Source organism: Brachyhypopomus gauderio, chromosome 3 (genome assembly GCF_052324685.1).
Source record: "Brachyhypopomus gauderio isolate BG-103 chromosome 3, BGAUD_0.2, whole genome shotgun sequence".
In the NCBI taxonomy this organism is placed as follows: domain Eukaryota; kingdom Metazoa; phylum Chordata; class Actinopteri; order Gymnotiformes; family Hypopomidae; genus Brachyhypopomus; species Brachyhypopomus gauderio.
The window spans coordinates 2,426,099-2,449,292 of NC_135213.1; the positions used below are offsets into that span (position 1 = coordinate 2,426,099).

General features: G+C 46.2%; 2 protein-coding genes across 2 annotated transcripts; one reads left to right on the plus strand and one right to left on the minus strand.

The window, feature by feature from the left end:
* Positions 1-1,271: 1,271 nt before the first annotated feature.
* myo1ha (myosin IHa) lies at positions 1,272-17,779 on the plus strand. Its single transcript, XM_076998442.1, has 32 exons — positions 1,272-1,447; positions 1,946-2,117; positions 2,383-2,498; positions 2,962-3,160; positions 3,489-3,569; positions 3,820-3,999; positions 4,608-4,706; positions 4,827-4,940; positions 5,231-5,302; positions 6,678-6,797; positions 6,995-7,062; positions 7,415-7,520; positions 7,763-7,843; positions 8,674-8,765; positions 10,545-10,639; positions 10,981-11,027; positions 11,153-11,233; positions 11,737-11,842; positions 11,971-12,088; positions 12,499-12,612; positions 12,970-13,046; positions 13,218-13,286; positions 13,398-13,482; positions 13,876-14,038; positions 14,713-14,796; positions 15,097-15,190; positions 15,415-15,470; positions 15,656-15,791; positions 15,964-16,034; positions 16,184-16,281; positions 16,988-17,087; positions 17,427-17,779. Exons 1-32 carry the CDS (start codon positions 1,272-1,274, stop codon positions 17,451-17,453), a joined length of 3,297 nt encoding a protein of 1,098 aa, XP_076854557.1. The 3' UTR covers positions 17,454-17,779.
* A 59-nt stretch (positions 17,780-17,838) lies between these two features.
* kctd10 (potassium channel tetramerization domain containing 10) lies at positions 17,839-22,752 on the minus strand. The gene is made up of 7 exons (XM_076998918.1): positions 22,628-22,752; positions 21,602-21,815; positions 21,221-21,390; positions 20,794-20,880; positions 20,519-20,571; positions 20,193-20,388; positions 17,839-19,888 (listed from the first exon to the last, which is right to left on the minus strand). The coding sequence occupies exons 1-7, from the start codon at positions 22,628-22,630 to the stop codon at positions 19,673-19,675; spliced, it is 939 nt and encodes a 312-aa protein (XP_076855033.1). The 5' UTR covers positions 22,631-22,752; the 3' UTR covers positions 17,839-19,672.
* Positions 22,753-23,194: the final 442 nt, after the last annotated feature.

Genomic DNA, 23,194 nt, shown 5'->3' on the forward strand with positions numbered 1-23,194 from the left:
GATTCTTACACACACACACACATGCTACACACACATACACACACACACACTTACGCACACTACACACACACACACACACACACCCATACTACACACACACACACACACACACACACACACACATACACGCACACATACTACACACACACACACGCACATTACACACATACCCATACTACACACACACACACACACTTACGCATACTACACACACACATACCACCCTTCTTGAACTCTGGGGTTCAGTCAGTGCTCCATATTACTGTGTTGCTCATAACAAGTGTCTATTGTCTGGCCCGAGGGCGCTCTACACAAGGAACCCTAAGAGCAGCAGGACTCAAACCGTTACGGTACTGTTTAGTCTGTGCCACTGTCTCAGGAAGGCCCCGATGTGGAGAGGCACAGATCAGACAAACACAGGCAACACCCCCTACACCCCCACCACTACCCCCTCCTGCCCCCCTCACCCACTCGCCCCCCCCTGCTCTCTTGCCCTCTCTTCTCTCTCAGTTCCCCCTGTAGCCCAAATAGGCCAAAATCTCCCCCTTTGTCCCTGGACTGGCCAGTGTGAAATTCAGTGTGACATTAAATGTTTTCTAATGAATAAATTCTGAAAGGATATGCAGAAGGAATATATGTAATGGAATGTAGACTGCATTTTAAACGCTTTCTCATTGTCTGTCGTCTTTTTGGAATTTACAGGACAAAAAAGTGGCCCCTTTGAGAAGAGAACTACCGATGGTTGTGTGTGTGGAGGGGAGCAGGAGTGGAGCCTTTAACGGCCTTTCAGACATCAGATTACACTCAATGTTCTGGGTTTTTTATTGTAATTTGAAAGTCAAATATTTTCTGCTTCTCTGTACTGGAGGGAAGAGGAGACGTGAAAACGATCAGGAACGAGGATCTGAAGACTCGAAACACGCAGAAGGCCCGAAAGACCGTTAGGAAAATGTGACCCGTATTTTTAACCCATAATATTCTTACTTTTCATATCACTGCAGGGAAAAGTTGTTTCACTGAAAATTTCTCTGAAAAAAAAACAAATAATTCATAAATAAATTTAAATAAATATTTCACCAGTAATTTAATTTCCCCACAAAGCGCAGTTCCACCATGACACAAAAGATATTTTTATGTCTGATCCATAAATATGAGCCCTCGGGGGCTCCTGGGTACCAGTCAGAGCCCGAGCAGGGGTGGGGGAGCTGCCCGTGTCTGCATGTATTTAAAGGCCACAGAACTGGCGGTGACCCGATCCAGCAGACAGGCACATGCCCAGTGGCCGGGAGCGCATTCAAGTGTGCGGAGCACGGAATGCGGTGTCAGTCGCCTGGTTGGGCGAGCAGACCGGCCCTCTAAACGCGGTGTCCGATAACGCCGCTCACGGCCACGCCAGGGAACGGGGCGCTGCAGGGCCTTTAGTTAAACATCAGTGGGGGAGGAGCAGGTACATGACGGCGGTTCAATTACGCGCTATGAGAGAGCTGGAGCTGAGAGCTGAGCTATATAGGTCATCACAGGTGGAGTCAGCTAGGAAGTGGGACACAGGCCTTGTGTGAAGTGGACGATCCGAATCAGTTCTGTATGAGTGAATCACTGAATCAGTTTGTATGAGTGAATCACTGAATCAGTTCTGTATGAGTGAATTAATGAATAAGTTCTGTATGAGTGAATCACTGAATCAGTTCTGTGAAACACTGAATCAGTTCTGTATGTGTAAAACGGTTCAGCTATTTCAGATGGACTGAATTCTGTCCAGTTATGCAAAATATTAGTAGTCTGTGTCTTTTCTGAACCTGATAGCCTGATAATGTGCAACAGTGAATTGAACTGTCCAGTGATGTGTCCCTACATGACTGGAATGCAAGAGCCCTGGTGTCAGCCAATCATATCCAGCCACACAAATCATGGTCCAACCCCATTCGCTCTTGAGTCAATGATGTCTGTACTCTGATTGGCAGAAGGGCAAGGGCAAGATGGGTCTACGGGACCTGGAGGGGGCGCTCACAGCTCGGGACAAAGTGGGCATTCAGGACCTGGTGCTGCTGGACGCCCACAACAGTGAGGGTGCGGTCCTGGACAACCTCAAGACCCGCTTCTCTGAGGACCTGATCTACGTACGTGAGTCCTGAGACTAGATCAGTTCAGGAGACACATGCTTCTGCTTTACACCTCCCTCTTTACTAGGCCCTTAAGAGAGGTTAGAAGTGAGTGGGCTGGATTACATCACTGCTGTATTCCTGAAACTTAAAACATTTATTTAGATATTTTTAAATTCAGACTATAATGAGAAGTTGTCACATGATAAATCAGTTTATTTTTTTTACTTTAAAATCCTATTTCATGCTTATTCCCTTTCTTCCTTGCTTTGTCTCTTTCTAGACTTATATTGGAACTCTTCTGATCTCAGTGAATCCCTACAAAGAACTGGATATCTACAGCAAGAGACACATGGACCTTTATATGGGCGTGAACTTCTATGAGCTTCCACCACACATGTAAGTGTGTGAGTGTGCGTGAGAGCATGTGTGTGTGTGTGTGTGTGTGTGTGTGTGTGTGTGTCCATCAGGAAGCACACTGTGAGTGTGTGTGTGTGGTTGCCAAACCTCTCTTCACCTCCCACAACTCTGCCCCACTTCCCCACCTCCCACCCCTTCAGTAACTGCCCCATAACCCCGTGCTTTCCACACTCTCCCTAAGGACCCAACAACCGTCTACATTTGTGCCCTGCCCTGTGAACCAACACAGATGAAAAGAGACTCTAGAATGTTATTCTAGAATGTTATTCTAGAACACAGTCCAGAGCCGATTGAGATGACTCTAGAGCTGACTGAGCCTGGCTCAGGTACCCTACCAGAGGAGCAGAACAAAAATCGGTTTTGAAGGCTGATGCATCAGAAGACAGTTCTGCGATTTGAAGTTGCCATGACACACAACTCTATGCTCCCCCTCCACACACAGCTACGCGCTGGCCGACAACGCCTACCAAAACATGCTGACGGAGGCCAACAACCACTTCATCCTGATCTCGGGCGAGAGTGGGGCGGGTAAGACGGAGGCGACGAAGAAGATCTTGCAGTACTACGCCGTCAGCTGCCCCAGCAGCGCCCTGCTGGACACCGTGCGGGACCGCATGCTCATGTCCAATCCCGTGCTGGAGGTCAGGACATCAAATCAAATTGCTAGAATTTTTTTCTGTGTTAGCTCTGTCAATTAGCTTCCTAATCCCACTCTTAATCCAAATAATAATATGGATTATATAGCATCTTTCACAGATCTCAAGAACACTAATTCCAGTCTTAATTCCAATCTTAATCTCAACCCTAATCTCTGTCCCACTGCACTTTCCCCATGCTCTAAAATAAACCTCATGAAGGAATCTGTGATTACACAAATGAGGTGTGTTAGACTAATAGATAGGAATGATAATAGATTAGTAGTATGTTACATGTTTAATGTAACATTAAACATGTAATTTTTCCCAACAGTCCTTTGGAAATGCCAAAACACTGAAGAACGACAACTCCAGCCGCTTTGGGAAGTACATGGACATCCAGTTTGACAGTCAGGTTGAAACTGCTTATTTTCTTATTGCCTTGTCTATGTTCTACAGTTGTACTTGACCAGATGCCCTGTTAGATATGAAGAGTTGCTGGATTAAGACTGTTTACATGTGCACTACTGTGCAGGTCTTTGACTGATTGCACACTCTCACAAGCACTCTCACACACACACACTCTCTCACACACACCCACATTAATTCACTCCCTCACTCCTATGTGGTGTTTTAAGTTGCAGCTCCATCATTTTCTGTCACAGGGCGATGCCGTGGGAGGCCACATCCTCAGCTATCTCCTGGAGAAGTCCCGCGTGGTCCATCAGAACCACGGTGAGAGGAATTTCCACATCTTCTACCAGCTGGTGGAGGGAGGAGACGAGGACATGCTAAGACAGCTGGGTTTGGAGAGAGACACACAGTACTATAACTATCTGGCACAGGTACACTGTCCCAGCCCAGTCATCCCACCCCACCTGTCCCACCCCACCTGTCCCACCACACCTGTCCTCCTGCACCTGTCCTCCTGCACCTGTCATACCACACCTGTCCCACGACAACTGTCCTACCACACCTGTCCCACCACACCTGTCCTGTTGCACCTGTCCTACCAAACACATCACACCGCACCTGTCCCACCACACCTGTCCTGTTGCACCTGTCCTACCAAACCCATCACACCACACCTGTCCCACCACACCTGTCCTGTTGCACCTGTCCTACCAAACCCATCACACCGCACCTGTCCCACCACACCTGTCCTGTTGCACCTGTCCTACCAAACCCATCACACCGCACCTGTCCCACCACACCTGTCCTGTTGCACCTGTCCTACCAAACCCATCACACCGCACCTGTCCCACCACACCTGTCCCACCACACCTGTCCTGTTGCACCTGTCTTCCCGCACCTGTCTTCGCAATTTAAGCCATTGAAAAACTGCTTTGACAGTACATGACCTATTCTTTTTTGTCATGGAATACTCATGAAAGAGAAATGAAGGTTTCTGTGTTAGGTGTCTGATTGTTGCAATGATACTATCCTCCTGTAGGGGGAGTGTGCCAGTGAGAACACTATCAATGACAAGAACGATTGGCAAACTGTCAAAAACGCCCTCACCGTCATCCACTTTGATGACAGTGACACTGAGGTGAGAGCATGTCACTATGTGTGTGTGTGTGTGTGTGTGTGTGTGTGTGTGTGTGCGCGCGTGTGTGTGTGTGTGTTTAAAGAGGGTCCCTTCTTCATGTGTTGTCTGTTTTTCCAATAGCATCTGTTCGGTGTCATTGCGAGTGTCCTTCACCTGGGGAACGTTTACTTTGACAGAGACGTCAAAGGCTTCGCTGTGCTCAACTCCAGCCCGGAGCTGCGCTGGGTGTCGAAGGTACGATGTCATCACACGCTTACCCCGTCCACAGCATTCACATTCTTCACATACTGAACCGTTCCCTGGGCAGGTTGTGTTTTTTATATGCAGTAACCATAGACTGCGTAACATAATGCTATAAAAGAGTTTTTACTGAGTGTCTCTGTACTGTGTGTGCATGCGTGTATGCGTGTGTGTGTGTGTGTGTGTGTGCGTGTGTGTGTGCGTGTGTGTGTGCGTGTGTGTGTGCATGTGTGTGTGCATGTGTGTGTGTGTGTGTGTGTGTGTGTGTGTGTGTGTGTGTGTAGCTCTTGGGTGTCCACGTGCAGGTGCTGACTAAAGCCCTTTCCTACAGGAAGATTGAAACCAGAGCGGAGGAGGTAAGGTGTCTTTCACTGCTCCTGCACTACTGTCGCTGGACGCTCAGTTTAAACTCAGAGAAAGTGTGAGGTGCCAGACAAACAAAGAGAAAGACGAGACAAGAGAGAGGGAGACTCAGCTCATGGACATCAGACTTCATGTGATAATATCTCATATGCTAATTACTCTCAGATTACAATAGTGTGTAAAAGCACAGAAGTGTACCAGAGCCAGGTAGTGGAGGATATGAGCTAGTATAGCTGGATAGAGGAGGTAATGGGGTACAATAAGTAGAGTATGGGCTAGGAGAGAAGGGAATGGAGTATCAGAGCCATGGGGTGGGTTCCTGGAGTGGTGTAGGTTCCTGGAATGTTGTAGGTTCCTGGAGTGGTGTGGGTTCCTGGGGTAGTGTAATTTCTTGGGATGGTGTGGGTTCCTGGAGTGGTCTAAATTCTTGGGTTGGTGTGGGTTCCTGGGGTGGTCTACATTCTTGGGTTGGTGTGGGTTCCTGGAGTAGTGTGGGATCCTGAGGTACTGTAGGTTCCTGGGGTGGTGTAGGTTCCTGGAGTGTTGTGGGTTCCTGGGGTGGTGTGGATTCCTGGGATGGTGTAGGTTCCTGGAGTGTTGTGGGTTCCTGGGGTGGTGTGGATTCCTGGGGTGGTGTAAGTTCCTGGGGTGGTGTGGATTCCTGGGGTGGTGTAAGTTCCTGGGGTAGTGTGGGTTCCTGGGCTGGTGAAAGTTCCTGGGGTGGTGTGGGTTCCTGGAGTGTTGTGGGTTCCTGGGGTAGTGTGGATTCCTGGGGTGGTGTAAATTTCTGGGGTAGTGTGGGTTCCTGGGCTGGTGAAAGTTCCTGGGGTGGTGTAAGTTCCTAGGGTGGTGTAAGTTCCTGGGGTAGTGTGGATTCCTGGGCTGGTGTAGGTTCCTGGGGTGGTGAAAATTCCTGGGGTGGTGTGGATTCCTGGGGTGGTGTAAGTTCCTGGAGTGGTGTGGGTTCCTGGGTTGGTGTGGGTTCCTGGGGTGGTGTGGATTCCTGGGGTGGTGTAAGTTTCTGGGGTGGTGTGGATTCCTGGGGTGGTGTAAGTTCCTGGGGTAGTGTGGGTTCCTGGGGTGGTGTAGGTTCCTGGGGTGGTGTGGATTCCTGGGGTGGTGTAAGTTCCTGGGGTGGTGTGGATTCCTGGGGTGGTGTAAGTTCCTGGGGTGGTGTGGATTCCTGGGGTAGTGTGGGTTCCTGGGGTGGTGTAGGTTCCTGGGCTGGTGAAAGTTCCTGGGGTGGTGTAAGTTCCTGGGGTGGTGTGGGTTCCAGGGGTGGTGTAAGTTCCTGGGGTGGTGTAAGTTTCTGGGGTGGTGTGGGTTCCTGGGGTGGTTTGGACGCTGGTCACTGGTGTGCTGTCCCAGGTGCTCTGCCCCTTCACCGTGGACCACGCCATCTACGCTAGGGACGCGCTGGCCAAGGCCATCTACGGACGCACCTTCACCTGGCTTGTCAGCCGCATCAATGAGTCACTGGAGAACCAGGTACAGGACAGAACTTACACAAATATGAGTAGGTCAGCTTTGAGAAAGCACTGCAAATATTTTCATGTTCTTAAATTTCAAAATGTAATTTCTGTTCTGTACTACTGATTTTTGTAATATTGACTTTGGTCTAAGGACCTACTGCTGTACGTGTGAGATCCTGAAATCACAACCTGTACTTTATTACTCATTTTTAGGACCCAAACAGAAAGACAGTTATTGGACTGCTTGACATTTACGGATTTGAGGTCTTCTATGTGAACAGGTATGAGTTGAGAAAAATGTCATCTGTGACTTCTGTTTGTCCTGTGTCTTTGCTAAGTTTTGACACTGCCCTGTAGGTTGTCACCATAGGTTGTCACCATAGAGCCCATTACGGGGTCCTTGACCTATGCAGCATTTTCCAGATCTTCATTCATTATTAACTGTTAGCAAGCTAACTGGAGACCTGCACTCTCTCATTAGAGAGCTGATACGGGATTGCCCTGTTAATATGACATGTGATCTCCACACACTCATGTATGTCATACAACATGTATGTAGAACAGTACAGATTGCTTTGTACAAGATGTCAAGATGTGTGTGTGTGTGTGTGTGTGTGTGTGTGTACATTTCAGTTTTGAGCAGTTTTGCATTAATTACTGCAATGAGAAGCTCCAGCAGTTGTTTATCCAGCTGACGCTGAAGTCTGAGCAGGAGGAGTATGGGGCTGAGGGCATCGAGGTAAAGACAAACTCCTACTGCACCTCTAATGTAAAGGGCCTGGGCTACGACACACATCAACAGTTACCATGTGTATCCATCAGTATATGGGAAAACGTAGTGTAGGATTGACATAACGAATACAGAGTACGCTCATAAAACTAGATATCATGCCAAATGAAACAGCATAGTACACTTGATCTGAATTTCATTATTCACTCTCTCACTTTCTCTTTCTGTGTTTGTGCATATCTGTGTGTTAGTGGGAGCCAGTGCAGTTCTTTAATAACAAAATCATCTGTGACCTGGTGGATGAGAAACACAGAGGAATCATCTCAGTTCTGGTACAGTAATGTTGGAGATGTTAGCCTACGAATACTATTAGTAGTTCAATGACACTGGTGGTAGTGTTACTGTATGTTATCTCTGCCATTGGCTCAGTTTGTCACTCCTGTTAGCTGGGTTAGTCACTCCTGTTAGCTGGGTTTGTCACTCCTGTTAGCTGGGTTAGTCACACCTGTTAGCTGGGTTTGTCACTCCTGTTAGCTGGGTTAGTCACTCCCGTTGGCTGGGTTAGTCACTCCTGTTAGATGGGTTTTTAACTCCTCTTAGCTGGGTTAGTCACTCCTGTTAGCTGGGTTTTTCACTCCTCTTAGCTGGGTTAGTCACTCCCGTTGGCTGGGATTGTCACTCCCGTTGGCTGGGATTATCACTCCCGTTAGCTGGGATTGTCACTCCCGTTAGCTGGGATTGTCACTCCCGTTAGCTGGGTTTGTCACTCCTATTAGCTGGGATTGTCACTCCCGTTGGCTGGGATTGTCACTCCCGTTAGCTGGGATTGTCACTCCCGTTAGCTGGGTTTGTCACTCCCGTTGGCTGGGATTGTCACTCCCGTTAGCTGGGTTTGTCACTCCTGTTAGCTGGGTTAATCACTCCCGTTGGCTGGGATTGTCACTCCCGTTAGCTGGGATTGTCACTCCCGTTAGCTGGGTTTGTCACTCCCGTTGGCTGGGATTGTCACTCCCGTTAGCTGGGTTTGTCACTCCTGTTAGCTGGGTTAATCACTCCCGTTAGCTGAGATTGTCACTCCCATTAGCTGGGTTTGTCACTCCTGTTAGCTGGGTTAGTCACTCCCGTTAGCTGGGATTGTCACTCCTGTTGTGTTTGCTAATAGGATGACGAGTGCATGAGACCAGGAGACATCACTGACCTTACGTTTCTGGAGAAGCTGGAGGAGAAAATGGGGCATCATCCTCACTTTGTCACGTGAGTGTCTCTCTCTCTCTCTCTCTCACACACACACACACACACACACACACACACACACACACACACACACAAGGTGGCCTTGTATTTAGTAAGCAATGATGAAACCAAAAAGGGATGGAGGGAGGAAACACTAGACAAGCACGACAAACAACAAACAACACAGCAGAGGTGTGGAGATACCAATATACACCAGCTCAGTTAGGTGTGGAGATACCAATATACACCAGCTCAGTTAAGGCCAAAGATACCAATATACACCAGCTCAGTTAGGTGTGGAGATACCAATATACACCAGCTCAGTTAAGGCCAAAGATATCAATATACACCAGGTCAGTTAGGTGTGGAGATATCAATATACACCAGGTCAGTTAGGTGTGGAGATATCAATATACACCAGGTCAGTTAGGTGTGGAGATACCAATATACACCAGGTCAGTTAGGTGTGGAGATACCAATATACACCAGCTCAGTTAGGTGTGGAGATACCAATATACACCAGGTCAGTTAGGTGTGGAGATACCAATATACACCAGGTCAGTTAGGTGTGGAGATACCAATATACACCAGCTCAGTTAGGTGTGGAGATACCAATATACACCAGGTCAGTTAGGTGTGGAGATACCAATATACACCAGCTCAGTTAGGTGTGGAGATACCAATATACACCAGCTCAGTTAGGTGTGGAGATACCAATATACACCAGCTCAGTTAGGTGTGGAGATATCAATATACACCAGGTCAGTTAGGTGTGGAGATACAAATATACACCAGCTCAGTTAAGGCCAAAGATACCAATATACACCAGGTCAGTTAGGTGTGGAGATACCAATATACACCAGCTCAGTTAAGGCCAAAGATACCAATATACACCAGCTCAGTTAGGTGTGGAGATACCAATATACACCAGCTCAGTTAGGTGTGGAGATACCAATATACACCAGGTCAGTTAAGGCCAAAGATACCAATATACACCAGGTCAGTTAGGTGTGGAGATACCAATATACACCAGCTCAGTTAAGGCCAAAGATACCAATATACACCAGGTCAGTTAGGTGTGGAGATACCAATATACACCAGCTCAGTTAAGGCCAAAGATACCAATATACACCAGCTCAGTTAGGTGTGGAGATACCAATATACACCAGCTCAGTTAGGTGTGGAGATACCAATATACACCAGGTCAGTTAAGGCCAAAGATACCAATATACACCAGGTCAGTTAGGTGTGGAGATATCAATATACACCAGCTCAGTTAGGTGTGGAGATACCAATATACACCAGCTCAGTTAGGTGTGGAGATACCAATATACACCAGGTCAGTTAGGTGTGGAGATACCAATATACACCAGGTCAGTTAGGTGTGGAGATACCAATATACACCAGGTCAGTTAAGGCCAAAGATACCAATATACACCAGCTCAGTTAAGGCCAAAGATACCAATATACACCAGGTCAGTTAGGTGTGGAGATACAAATATACACCAGCTCAGTTAAGGCCAAAGATACCAATATACACCAGGTCAGTTAGGTGTGGAGATACAAATATACACCAGTTCAAAACGAGGGACTAAACCAGCAATCGAACCAAAACAAAGGAACACATGACTAGTTGCTAAGAGAACCACATTGCCAGAAGAGGTGAACCGTGACGATAACTCTGCAGACTGGTGGGTTTCCAGAAACAGGAATGTTAATGGGAAGTGCCAGTGCAGATCTGTTGGGAGTCAATGTTGTGAGGTGCAGTCTGACAGGAGTGATTCTCCAACTGAAACGCAGACACAAGCTGGCGGATAAGATGACCCGTAAGACCCTGGAGAGGGGAGACTTTCGTCTGCTCCACTACGCCGGCGAGGTGACCTACTGCGTCGTGGGTGAGACACCTTCATCAAACACCACAGTAAATACAGATTCTGAGTGCAGTCTTTAAAATCTGTCTTTATAAATCATCTTTAAAGAGTACAGTGATCAGTGTTGTGGGTCATTGTGGGTCATCTCACATTATAAATAAAAATATGTGACAGGGAGACAGAATCATTATTTATTTCTCAGGTCTTACTTAGCTTACTTAGTAGCTTACAGTTCTGACCTTTCCTCCTGACCCATGGTAGCACAATATCACAGCTGCTCTCATATACTAACTGACCCCAGATCAGAGGCTCCACTGTTGTTTGTTTACATGGTCTTGTCTTGATTGTGGGTCTCTTCTTGATAGGTTTCATTGACAAAAACAATGATCTGTTATACCGGCACATCAAAGAGGTAAGTGAAGGGGATAAAGCATGAGAGAGCTGGAGGAAGCAAGAGAACACAGCTGACTATGTGTGTGTGTGTGTGTGTGTGTGTGTGTGTGTGTGTGTGTGTGTGTGTCTGTATACACCCGATAGGTGATGCGGCAGTCGAAGAACTCCATAGTGAGACAGTGTTTCCTGCCTGAAGACGGGGACAGCAGGAGGAGGCCGGAGACGGTGGGGTGATGGGCGGGGCGTTGCCGTGGAAATAGCCAATGTGGTGGTAGACTTTAAACTGCTTTGACAGTTCTAGTTGAGCCTTAGCCCCTGCATAACTGCAGAAATACAACAGCTGTTGCATACTGCACTCCACTGAATAATACTGAATAATTATAGCAATTATACTAATTATAATAATACTGAATAATTATAATAATTTTGAATAATTAACAGCAGTGTACTGAGCAGTAAATAGTATCTTGGGTCACTGGGCCTGCATATTCTTGCAATCTTATTATAAGTTTTGACTGTCCTAATATTATATAACCAGATATTGTTAAAATCACATAATATACCTAATTACTCCTCTATGACTAGTGGTGTTAATTGTTCACAAACAGACGCATCAGAAACAAACTGAACAAAACTGTCAAACTGAACCTGACTTAAATTAAATAGAGCAGCAACCAAACCCGAGTGAACTGAATCAGAGTGATTCGGAGTGTGAATCGTGTGTGCAGGTGGCGACCCAGTTCAAGAACAGTCTCCAGGAGCTGTCGGACATCCTGATGGCTAAGGAGGCCTGGTACGTGCGCTGTCTTAAATCCAACAACAGCAAGAACTCAGGTGAGACTTCCGGGCCACCGTACAAACACCCGCCCATTCACTTATTTGTAAAATATATGTACCACAAGTAAAAATCCAGACTCTCTCTCTCTCTCTCTCTTTCTCTCTCTCTTCCCTCTCCCCTCTAGGCAAGTTTGATGATGCGCTGGTGAAACACCAGGTGAAGTATCTCGGGCTGATGGAGCACCTGAGGGTCCGACGGGCCGGATTCGCTTATCGGAGGAGATACGAGGACTTTCTGAAGAGGTAGTGTGACACCATTATAACCAGAGCTGGATATTAACAGATGACACATCACAGCATTACGTAATTAGGATACAGAAAAGCTAAATGTATTTCCTTCCAGTTACAGTGAAGGTTGTCATTAGGCTCCTGGTGCTGGTACCCTAACCCTGAGTGTGATACAGTCACTGTGCAGTGTAAATGGGAGCACAATCAGAAAAATTTTAAATAAACAAGTCTGTAATTTCTTATTGTAGAAGAATTTTTAAATCATATATCTGATAAAACGAGTTTGGTCTGTTTACACTAGTAGATTTTGCTGCCTGAACAGGGTGCCTGAATACACCACTTATTTTTGTGCCTGAAGACAGTTGTGGTTTGCTCTGTGGGTAATGTTGTGTCTGAGGGTTCAGGTGTGTTGTGATGCTGGCCAGGTATAAACCCTTGTGTCCACACACCTGGCCACACTGGCGTGGGGTCCCCTCTGAAGGTGTAGAGAAACTTGTCCAACACTTGGGCTACCAGCCAGATGAGTACAAAATGGGCAGGTAATACACACAGTGTATCTCTCTCTCTCTCTCTCTCTCTCTCTCTTTCTCTCATACACACACACACACACCCAATCAGATTCTGATTCTGATATCAAAAAAGAGAAAAAGTGTAGAGAGTAAGTGCATACTGTTTTATATAGGCCTGCTAATGAGTTACAGGAGGACGTGGACACACCCATTATATACACATCCTTTAATGAGTTACTGAGTCAAGGAGATTCTGGTGGCAGAAAGCCAGGACGTGCAGGATCTAGGACTAAGGAAAACACTAATTCTCTATTTGTAAACAGAGAAACGGTGGCTGTGAACCTAAAAACCTCCATGATGATGTTAGATCTATCTGCTATTTTTCAGGACTAAGATTTTCATTCGCTATGCCAGGACACTGTTCGCCACTGAAGATGCTTATGAGATCTGTAAACATGAGCTGGGTTAGTAGAGTTTGGTCAGCTGGCTGTCTGACTGACTGAATAACTTTAATATATAATGTATTAGAAATGCAATACAAGGCAATCACCTAATGTTAAGAATGTTAAGTATTTACAAGAGTATCTTGCAAATACATATTAATAAGCTTGTAATATGAATGTTACATGTTACAGTTGCAAAAATTCAAGCAAAATACAAGGGCTATCGAGCTAGAGGAGAGTTCATAAAGCAGAAAGAAGCAGGTCAGTCACAAAGCATTTGGATATGAAATATCATGCAAACATACAAACGTAGATCCTGTTATGTTTCATTTTTTTAACATATTGTAATGAGTTGAATGTTTCTCCCATCAGCTACCAAAATTGAAACGTGCTGGAGAGGAGTGCAGGCTCGCAAAGAAAGACAGCGGCGAGAGTGGGCTGTCAAAGTGATTAAACAGTGAGGAGAGAAACACAGACGGGTTTAAATACAGACGGGTTTATATACAGACTTGTCCATCACAGCTAATCTGATCATCCTGGATGCTCACACCTGCTTCTGGTGATCTACCTCTTGGTGGAAACTTCAGCCATAATGTACCATCTAGATCTTGGTTCATAAAGTTCTAATGAACTGGATCAGGAATGAAAGATCAGGACTGAAACTCAACTCCGCAGAATGTTAATGTCTACGATCAGGGTTAGAACTGAACCCTGAAGGCTCAGGAGCAGGGTTATAACTGAGCCCTGAAAGGTGTTAATGTCCAGGAGCAGAGTTGAGAGCATATCTTTTAAGATAAGCATTAGTGAATTCACGTCTGATATGTTTTTGTTTTCATTTGTGTTGTTTCAGATTTATTAAGGGATATATGACACGAGGTCAGGCGAAAACTACAGATAACTCCGAGTACCTGGCCTTTGTCAGACAGAGCTACCTCACGAGGTTGAGAAACAACCTGCCCAAGACGGTTTTGGATAAAACCACATGGCTTACCCCTCCCCCTGTAATGACAGAGGTATTAAGAGATTTTTGTTCTCACAATGAGCATGCAATGGCTTCTATCTGTCTGTAGCAGCATCGATGCTTTAAAAATACTTACTGCCATTACCTGCCAAGCACCTCAGAATCCATCATTCACTGTCTCACAACAACAGTGGGTCTATGTTCTTTGTCGTTTGGTGCTTCCTCTGTTCTAAAAGACCTGGTTGAAGACTTTAAGAGCTTGATATAAGTGTTACTTGGCATGACAGAGCAGGCAAAACTCTAGACTGTGCTGTATTGTGGAGGGATTTTATATTCCTGATCCCAAGGCCCTGAGCAATCCTGTTTCAGCTCCATATTTCTAAAGCAATGTTCCTGTTTTTGTGGTGTGTGTCTAGCTATGTTCTAGTGCCATGATACTGTGCTCAGGCCATGTTTTGGAGCCATGTTCTAGACTCCCTGTTCCAGGTGCTCTTTCTAAAGACATATTAATAACCATGCTCTAGAGCCCTGTTCTTGAACCATGCTCTAGAGCCCTGTTCTTGAACCATGCTCTAGAGCCCTGCTCTTGAACCATGCTCTAGAGCCCTGTTCTTGAACCATGCTCTAGAGCCCTGCTCTTGAACCATGCTCTAGCCCTGTTCTTGAACCATGCTCTAGAGCCCTGCTCTTGAACCATGCTCTAGATCCCTGTTGTTGTTCCTGCAGGCTTCGGAGATTCTGCGGCGACTGCACTCACGCTGGATGGTGAGGAAGTATGTGCGAGGACTCACACCTCAGAGGAAGGCACAGGTACCATCACCCAGCTCCTACTCTTCCTCATCCCTCCTCTTCCTCTACTTCTTAGTAATCTACTCTGTGTTCTTTTGTTGCTGATCAGCAGAAACTTATATTAAAATTGAAAATCTTTAGAAATGTTGTCTTTGCTCAGAAAACCAGGCTTAATGTGTTTATATTATACAATTAATGACCTGATTTGAAATAGTAATAGTAAATCTGCATTATTGCTCTATTTGATGATTTTCTTACATACCTCGTGATGTTATCATTAGACATTTGTTTTTCATGTTAATGAGTGTTCTCTTCCACTAGCTACAGATGAAGGTGGTCACCAGCTCCATCTTCAAAGGCAAGAAGGATAGCTACCCTCAGAGTGTTGCTGTGCCTTTCGTGGACACCAGGATCAGTCAGTATCAACATCTTCATCCAAACACCATCATCATCATTATAGACTCCAGCAGCAGAGATGAGACAATGCTATGGGAACCTTCACCTTGTTTATTCAGTGCACATTAATCCTGCATAATCATTCCGTCTAAAGAGTGACCTTGTAGCCTTTTTAACACTGAGTCTTTACTATTGAGTCTTTAACACTGAATCTTTAACATTGCGAGTCTCGTCGGTTCTCAGGTGAGCAGGACATCAACATGCGGGTCCTAGAGGTGGTGCGTCACGAGCGTATTAAGGTATGTCGTGATGACTTGAACTTTGGAGCCGCAACATACAAAGGTTTAGACTTCCTTTTAGATATCTACGTAGGAAACATCTCCATTCACCTCTCTCTTTCTCTGCTTGTTGATCTCTTCTTGGTCTCACACACTTGTCATGCCTTCTCTCTCTCTCTCTCTCTCTGCTATCTCTCTCTCTCCAGTACAGCGTTCCCGTGGTGAAGTATGACCGCAATGGCTTCAAGCCACGGCCAAGACAGCTGATCCTGACCCAGAAAGCTGTGCACCTCACAGAGGAGGCCAAGATCAAACAGAGCATCAGCTACACTGCACTCAACGGTAACAAACAAACAAACAAACAAACATTAAACACAAACATGAAAGCTTGTAATCTGACTAACAGCTTGTGTACCTTCTAGCGTGCGTTGTGGAAAATGAAGCACGCTAACAGATGACCATTTGCTGTCGCCGTTTGTCAGAGGCGTTCTGTGTTCTCCTAATGTGCTCACAGGTGTTTCTGTCAGCAATCTGGGTGACACCTTCATGATCTTCCATGTTGTTTGTGATGGACCCAAACAAAAGGTACCATAGCTGGAGAAGCCTTACACTCAGTGATGTAAGAATGAGTCTGGGAAACACGGTTAAAGAACGTGGTATGAGTCATTTGTGTGGATTCAAATGATGGAAATGGGCCGGTTTTGGAAATGTCCTAACGAATCTGACTGTGACAGGGGGATGTTGTACTTCAGTGTGATCACCTCTACGAAGCTTTGACCAAACTGGCCATGTTCGCAAACAAGCAGAATAACATGGACGTGCTACAGGGGAGGTAAGGAGTCTGACATCACTTCACCCATGTGACCTACAGCATCATAGATTTGACCTGGAGGAGCCACTTGCTTTGTTAATACAGCAAAAAATAATTGAATTATGCCTTATTATCTATTATATAAGCTACTAACTTATTGACTAATTTACTGGTAGCTCTGGTTACTAACCCTCCTCCTGGAGATTTATTCTGCAAATTTAATTTCAAACTCTACGACATCTGATCCAAATCTCTTCAGAAGACTCATTATCTGGGTCACATTTTTAAGGTCTGGATGGAGCTAAACTCTACACATTGAAAAACTGCCAGGTGTGAGCCTGATGACCACTAACACTCTCCTGTGACGTGGTTCACTGAGTCTACAAAGTTTACATTCAAAGCACTTCATGGAACTGAATTGTAGCCCACTCCCTCACGGATGATTAACAAGCAGGAAATTCTGCACAAGGTGGCAGTGTCACGTTGATGCTTCATATCATTGACACTCTGTCCTTGTTTTTGGTAATATATCCCAGCTAAGCTAACCCTAACCCTAACCCCAAGTTCCCATTACACAACCAGTTATGAGGCTCTTGGTTGCTCGGTTCAGGTGTGTTTTGAGTGTGTACACAGGCAACATGTGGACTGCCTGGAGCTCCCAAACATGGGGCTCAGAAACACTTGTGTAGTAAATGCTGGTCTAGTACGCGTTTCACTTATTTTCCAGTATAAAGTTTGATATCCATGGAGGCAAGGAGAACTTTGTGGACTTCAGCACAGGCCAGGAACCCATGGCGTTCAAAGGCAAGAACGGTCATCTGATGGTGGTGAGTGACACTCGCTCCCTCTCCGAGATTTTACAGGAAGACCCTCAGATATGTATAGACATGTAACAGAAGCTCACACTCTTATAAGCATCGTTGATGTCACCAGTGCCCCTCCTGAGGCTGGTAATGAGGGGCTGTAGAACTCTGAGCACCCTGGTTTAGGTGTTCTAGGAACAGAGGGACTGTAGGTCCTTGGTTTAGGTGTTGGGGGAGCACAGGGACGGTAGAACTCCGAGCACTGTAGTTAAGGTGGGTTGGGGACTGTACATTTCCTAATATGTCCTGACTGCTCAGACACCTGCTCAGACTGTGTGGACTGGTATCATGTGTTTACCACAGGTCACACCACGGACAAGGTCTCGATAATCTGAGGAGACTTGAGGATGCACCATTACCATACCACCTCTTTTACAGTGATCTAGTGATGTATTAGTGATCATCAGTGTACAGATCTTATTTATTTCTAAACATAGCTTGTAACAAAGCAACCGACATTACACCCTGCCTACTCTACGTCTTGCTGTGGAGTATGACGTTTTGTAACTCAAGTGTTCAGACCTTCAATACAGACAGCTGAGATTAGTAAGTTGACCACAGAAGTACACCAGATATGCAGCATATGTAAAATACAGTGACATATGAGCACCCCCTCCCAATTACTTTTGAAGTTTTATACTTACATACTACAATGAAGTTTTATACTTACATGTACAAAAGACCCTCAATAAAGGACAAAAACAAGTTTTGACTATGAAGTTTGTAGAAATCTTTATTTGTGATAAGGTGTGTATAAATATATTTGTATGTAAAAGATTTTTAATCATGTGTACATCTGTACAAACATCTCTACAGTATACAGATTGTATTAATTTCTAAATATGCCTTTAACAAATCAAGTGACAACATTACACATACACACCAACAAAATCATCTTTATCAAACTTCTCAAAGTATGCTGACCAAGGTTCAGCCTGGTCTGTCATACTGTAACAAATATAATGACGGAAGGCCCTGGTCTGGGATCAGCATCGTCACTCTCCACTTCATTAAACATGTGCCCATGACGCTGATCCCAGACCAGCTCTATGCTTCATCACCGTTTTAGTTAACACGTAGAAGGCACAAACTGATCCTAGCTCTGTGGGCTTAGGACATTGACAGAATGCCATCTGCCTCCATTGAGGAAACAACAACACTGCCAGCAGAGGGTGCTGCTCCATGAATTCTGAAGTCTCTGATTGGCTTCTAGTCTCCAGGCTCCATCAGTGAATCAGCCATGATCAGTCACCTCTGCCAGTGTCTCCATTTCAACAGCCCTCACACAGTCACTTGACATTCTTACCCAGAGACCACGCTACTTACCTGCCATTAATTAAACCTCACCTGGTGAAACACACCATTTTTAACTCGCAAACCGGGGCATTATGTCAGAACGAAAGTACCCATCAGTGACATCATATCTGATGTTAGTTATTGCTCACAACGAGGAGCGCCTTAGTTCTGAGGCAGAAATAGGCACAACACTGACCTCCAGTGGCTGAAATAGGAACGCCTGCCAAGTTCAAAGTTCAATCTCTATTTTCAGAGCATAAACCATAGCAATACTTAGCCAAACTCTCACCAAATTCACATCATTCACCTTTTTTTTTTTTTTTGCAAAAGACGTTCTTTAAATGACACTTCAAATACCACTGACAAACACCTACATGTCCCCATGAAGTCCCTCAAAGGGTCATCTTAGTAAAGCGTGTGTACACACAGACACACACACACACACACAGCTCTATAGTCCTCACAAACAGCGAAATGACTGAGCTTTTCACTAAACATCGCATTACACAAACCAGACAAATCTACCACCATCTGTTCTAAATTCTCAATCAGGAGCTACAGCAATCTGACATTTCTGCAGAAACAAAGACTGCTGTCACATTACAGGACAACACAACACACTGTGCTGGGAAAGGCGGGGCATGCCCTAAAGGCCTCAACAGCCCTAAAGGTGGAATGATGGTGCCCATCAGGTCGTCACGCCAGTCATCTCTAGCTGCTAACCTACAGATTTCAGATCACACTCAGCTACATTCACAAAAAGAGTAGGACACGGCGAACAAACAGAGACTGTGTGCACTGCAGTGGGCTGGGCCTTACAACAATCACGTTCAGTCCATTTACTAAAGTTCTCGAGGTTCACATGAAGCTGTTCCTCAACAACTGGAGTTTTAGAGAGTTCTCTGAGCTCTGGTCAAGATGGCCCCCCTTGACATCACCAACTTCACTAAGGATCACCCATCCCTTAACACAGAGGGCAGGCGAGATCTCCCCAGTGGCAGGCAACAATGCCAAATCCCAAGAAACAAAGAGGTGCGTTCAGTACCACCGCCACACTTCTCCACTGTGTCTCCCAAGGTCCTGACTGCTGAACTCTCAATATCGTGTAGGGAGGGACATGCGTGTGCGTCTGTCCAGTAGCCATAAAAGAAAGGGGGGGTTTAGGGTAGCAAACGAAGAGCTGGTGGTTGTTAAGGCACGGGGGCGGGGAGTGGGTCAGGGGTCAGAGGTCGAAGGGGCAGTGGGCTGTGTCACTAGTGGTGGTGTGTGCGCTCATCGCCGCGTTTGATGTGGATGCGTCGTACACGCTCGATCCTCTCGCGCTCCTCGTCCTCGTCCGGGTTGGGCGGGCGTCCCGCGGCGCCCCCTGTGGCCTCCAGCAGGGCGTTGTCCGGCCCCCGGCCGTCCTGCGACTCGTACAGCAGGATGTTGAGGGTCTCCTCGTAGATGCGTGCCTCGGGGAACTCCACCTGGGAGGGCAGCGTTCAACAGCACTTCAGCAGCCGTGAAACCAGACACGTCATTCACGACCAGATCACATTACTGTGATCAAAGCTAGAAGGCGCACATCCACCGGATGTTTGAAAATGCTGACTGTGTAACTCAAACTGTGCGGTGCAGACTGCGTGACATTTCCACTCTCTGCAAGATTAAGGTTTCACATGCAAGCATGACCCTTAACCCAACTGGGTTATCTGTCACAGCCAATAGAAGAACAACTCGAGCACTTCAGGAGGCCACAACGCAACGGCGTGGGCGTGTCCCGATGCTCACCTTGGTCTGCTTCTTCTCGGTGGCGTAGACGATGGAGGTACAGCAGACCTCGGCGATCTTCCTGCCCTGGCCGTAGAAGGACCAGCAGCAGATCTCGTCGCCAATCACGTCCTTGATGAAGAGCACGCGGCCGTTGAAGCGCAGCGACAGCTTGTCAAACAGCTCGATGTTCTTCAGCATGTTGTCATCAGAGTTACTGCAGAGACAGGGAGACAGAGCCTCCATTACGGCTCTAACGCCAGCGTCAACATGCCCTACCCCAGCAAACACGGCAGTCTGATGGCTCAAAGTGCTCATCTGATGAATGCCGATTCACCCTCGCTCACCTGGTATAGGAGTATTTGTTGTTGCTTCTGTTGTACAGTAGTTTGACAGTAGGCTGTGGAGAGACAGATCAATGTGATAAAACCCTGTGGACATGTGGTACTGCAGTAAAACCGTGATGCGATGCAGACCCTACAGCCCCGCCCTGTCTGCCAGCACAACCACACCACATTTACCTCATGCTGGGTATAACGAGCACTTAAAACTGTTAAAACTGTGGAGGTCCAGGACTGGGTAGCTCTGCCCAAGTGGGAGAGGCATGTGGTGGACACTGCACCTTATTGGATGTAGCGATGAGCTTCTGCTCCTCCTTAGATGATGTCACCAAGGGCACTTTGCAGAAGGGCTCGTATGCATCTTTGTTCTGGTGGGGAAAGTGTGATAAACGGTACAGAGGTATAGGTGAGGTTCTGCTGAACATGGAAATACAAGCAGAACAAGGTCTAATTCTGATCCAGACAACTTTATGAGCACATGTGGCATCTAACGGCTCTGCGTAGAGCCTGACAGATGTATGGAAGTGGTGTATGCAGATTAACATAGCCTGACAGCTGTAATATATACAGGTGAGCAGTACTTGCTGGTGTGTTCAGGTGAGTGGTACCTGCTGGTGTGTTCAGGTGAGTGGTACCTGCTGGTGTGTTCAGGTGAGTGGTACCTGCTGGTGTGTTCAGGTGAGTGCACCGTGTTCAGGTGAGAGGTACCTGCAGGGCGGCCTGGCACTCATCCACCAGGCCCTGCACCAGGTAGTACTTGGCCTCGGCCAGCAGTTCCTCGGTCTCACGTCGGCACTCGGGCAGAGGGACCACGCCGTCCCGCAGATAGTTCAGGATGGTCCCGAAGTGTTTCCCACACCTGTCTATCAGGATCCAGCCTGCAGGGGTAACGCAGTACAACCTGAGTTCTGGTTTTAAATGTGTTAATTTGCCAAATCAGCCAACAAGCCATCCAGAGTAACAATCAGCATGAATCATAGCCTCAGTGAACATTCACCTTTAAAAACAGATCCAAGACCATACCGCACACATAATGTATATATAAAATACAGCAGGGGGTGCTGATCTGGGATCAGTTGGGCTGCTCACCTTCACTGTCGGTGAGGACCTCCATGCGGCCGCTGAACATGGCCTTCAGCATAGTGTCCTGCTTGGTGAGGGTCTGCATGGTGGTGTAGTAGAGGGCCCCGCCCACGTTCAACTTCACGTACTTGGAGCTAGGACTGGAGCCCTTGAAGGAGGTGGTCCGCGTCATCGCTGCCGGCACAGCCGAGCTCACCGCGCTTTCTCCGGACATCTCTTCCTGCCAGACAGACGTGCAGGCAGCGTGGAGACAGTTAGAACTAAACATGAACCAGCTATAAGCTTCTGACTTAACAGTGGACCTTTAAAACCTATACACACACACACACACACACTAATATATATATATATATATTATATATATATATATAAATGATGTGTGTGTGTGTGTATACGTATACACACACTACTGAACCTACTGTACATTTTTACAGTCCTAGGACACAATGGCCCAACAGGAAAAGTTCATTGCAGTGACGGAATGGGGCTATTTTTAGCCGTTTAACCCATTGTTATTCGAAGTTCTTCCCCAATTTAAATGTTCGTCGTGTCTATTGCACTCAAACGACATATTGTCCATCACACACACATCTTCCCCAGGTTACTGGGCCTGGTTCACACCTACACGACAGCTAACTCGTATAACGCTTAGCTAAACTATTAAACTAGCCAGCTGCGTCGTACGGAAACTCAGCTGTATTTACTGTTTGGAGGAGTGCGCTCGAGTAATGTTTCTCTGTGTGTTGTACCAATCCTACAATAATAGTTATTATTAATCCCAACCGTAACGTATAGAGGTAGTTAACCTAACAAGTGCGATATCTCAGACAGCGCAGCCTGTCGTGTTCACTAGCGTTAGCCACGGCTAGCTACGCGGCTAATGGAAGGAAACTAGCGTCCTGCTTCTAGGAGCGCTGTCGACAGATGAAAACATCTAAATACATTTATATACCAGATTGTAGATCATGTCAAACCCACAAATACGATAAATTGTTGTTATTAAATAGAACCAAGATGATATTAGCTATTTACCATAGAAATTCCCCGACGTCTTCGGGCCCTGGAACTGTTAGAAATTACTCACTTCCGGTCAAAATTGGGCGTGTTCATGAGGAGAGTTCATAAAGGAGTGTTCATGAGGAGTGTTCATAAAGGAGTGTTCATGAGTGTTCATGAGGAGAGTTCATGAGTGTTCATGAGGAGTGCTCATGAGGAGAGTTCATGAGTGTTCATAAGGAGTGTTCATGAGGAGTGCTTATGAGGAGAGTTCATGAGTGTTCATAAGGAGTGTTCATGAGGAGTGCTCATGAGGAGAGTTCATGAGTGTTCATAAGGAGTGCTCATAAGGAGAGTTCATGAGTGTTCATAAGGAGTGTTCATGAGGAGTGCTCATGAAGAGAGTTCATGAGTGTTCATAAGGAGTGTTCATGAGGAGTGTTCTGGAGTGTTCATAAGGAGTGTTCATGAGGAGTGTTCAGGAGTGTTCATGAGGAGTGTTCAGGAGTGTTCATGAGGAGTCCATGAGTGATTAGGAATGGAAATTAATTGTTTGAATTGTTTAAAATATAAGAACCGTAATAAATTTTTACTGTTGAACGT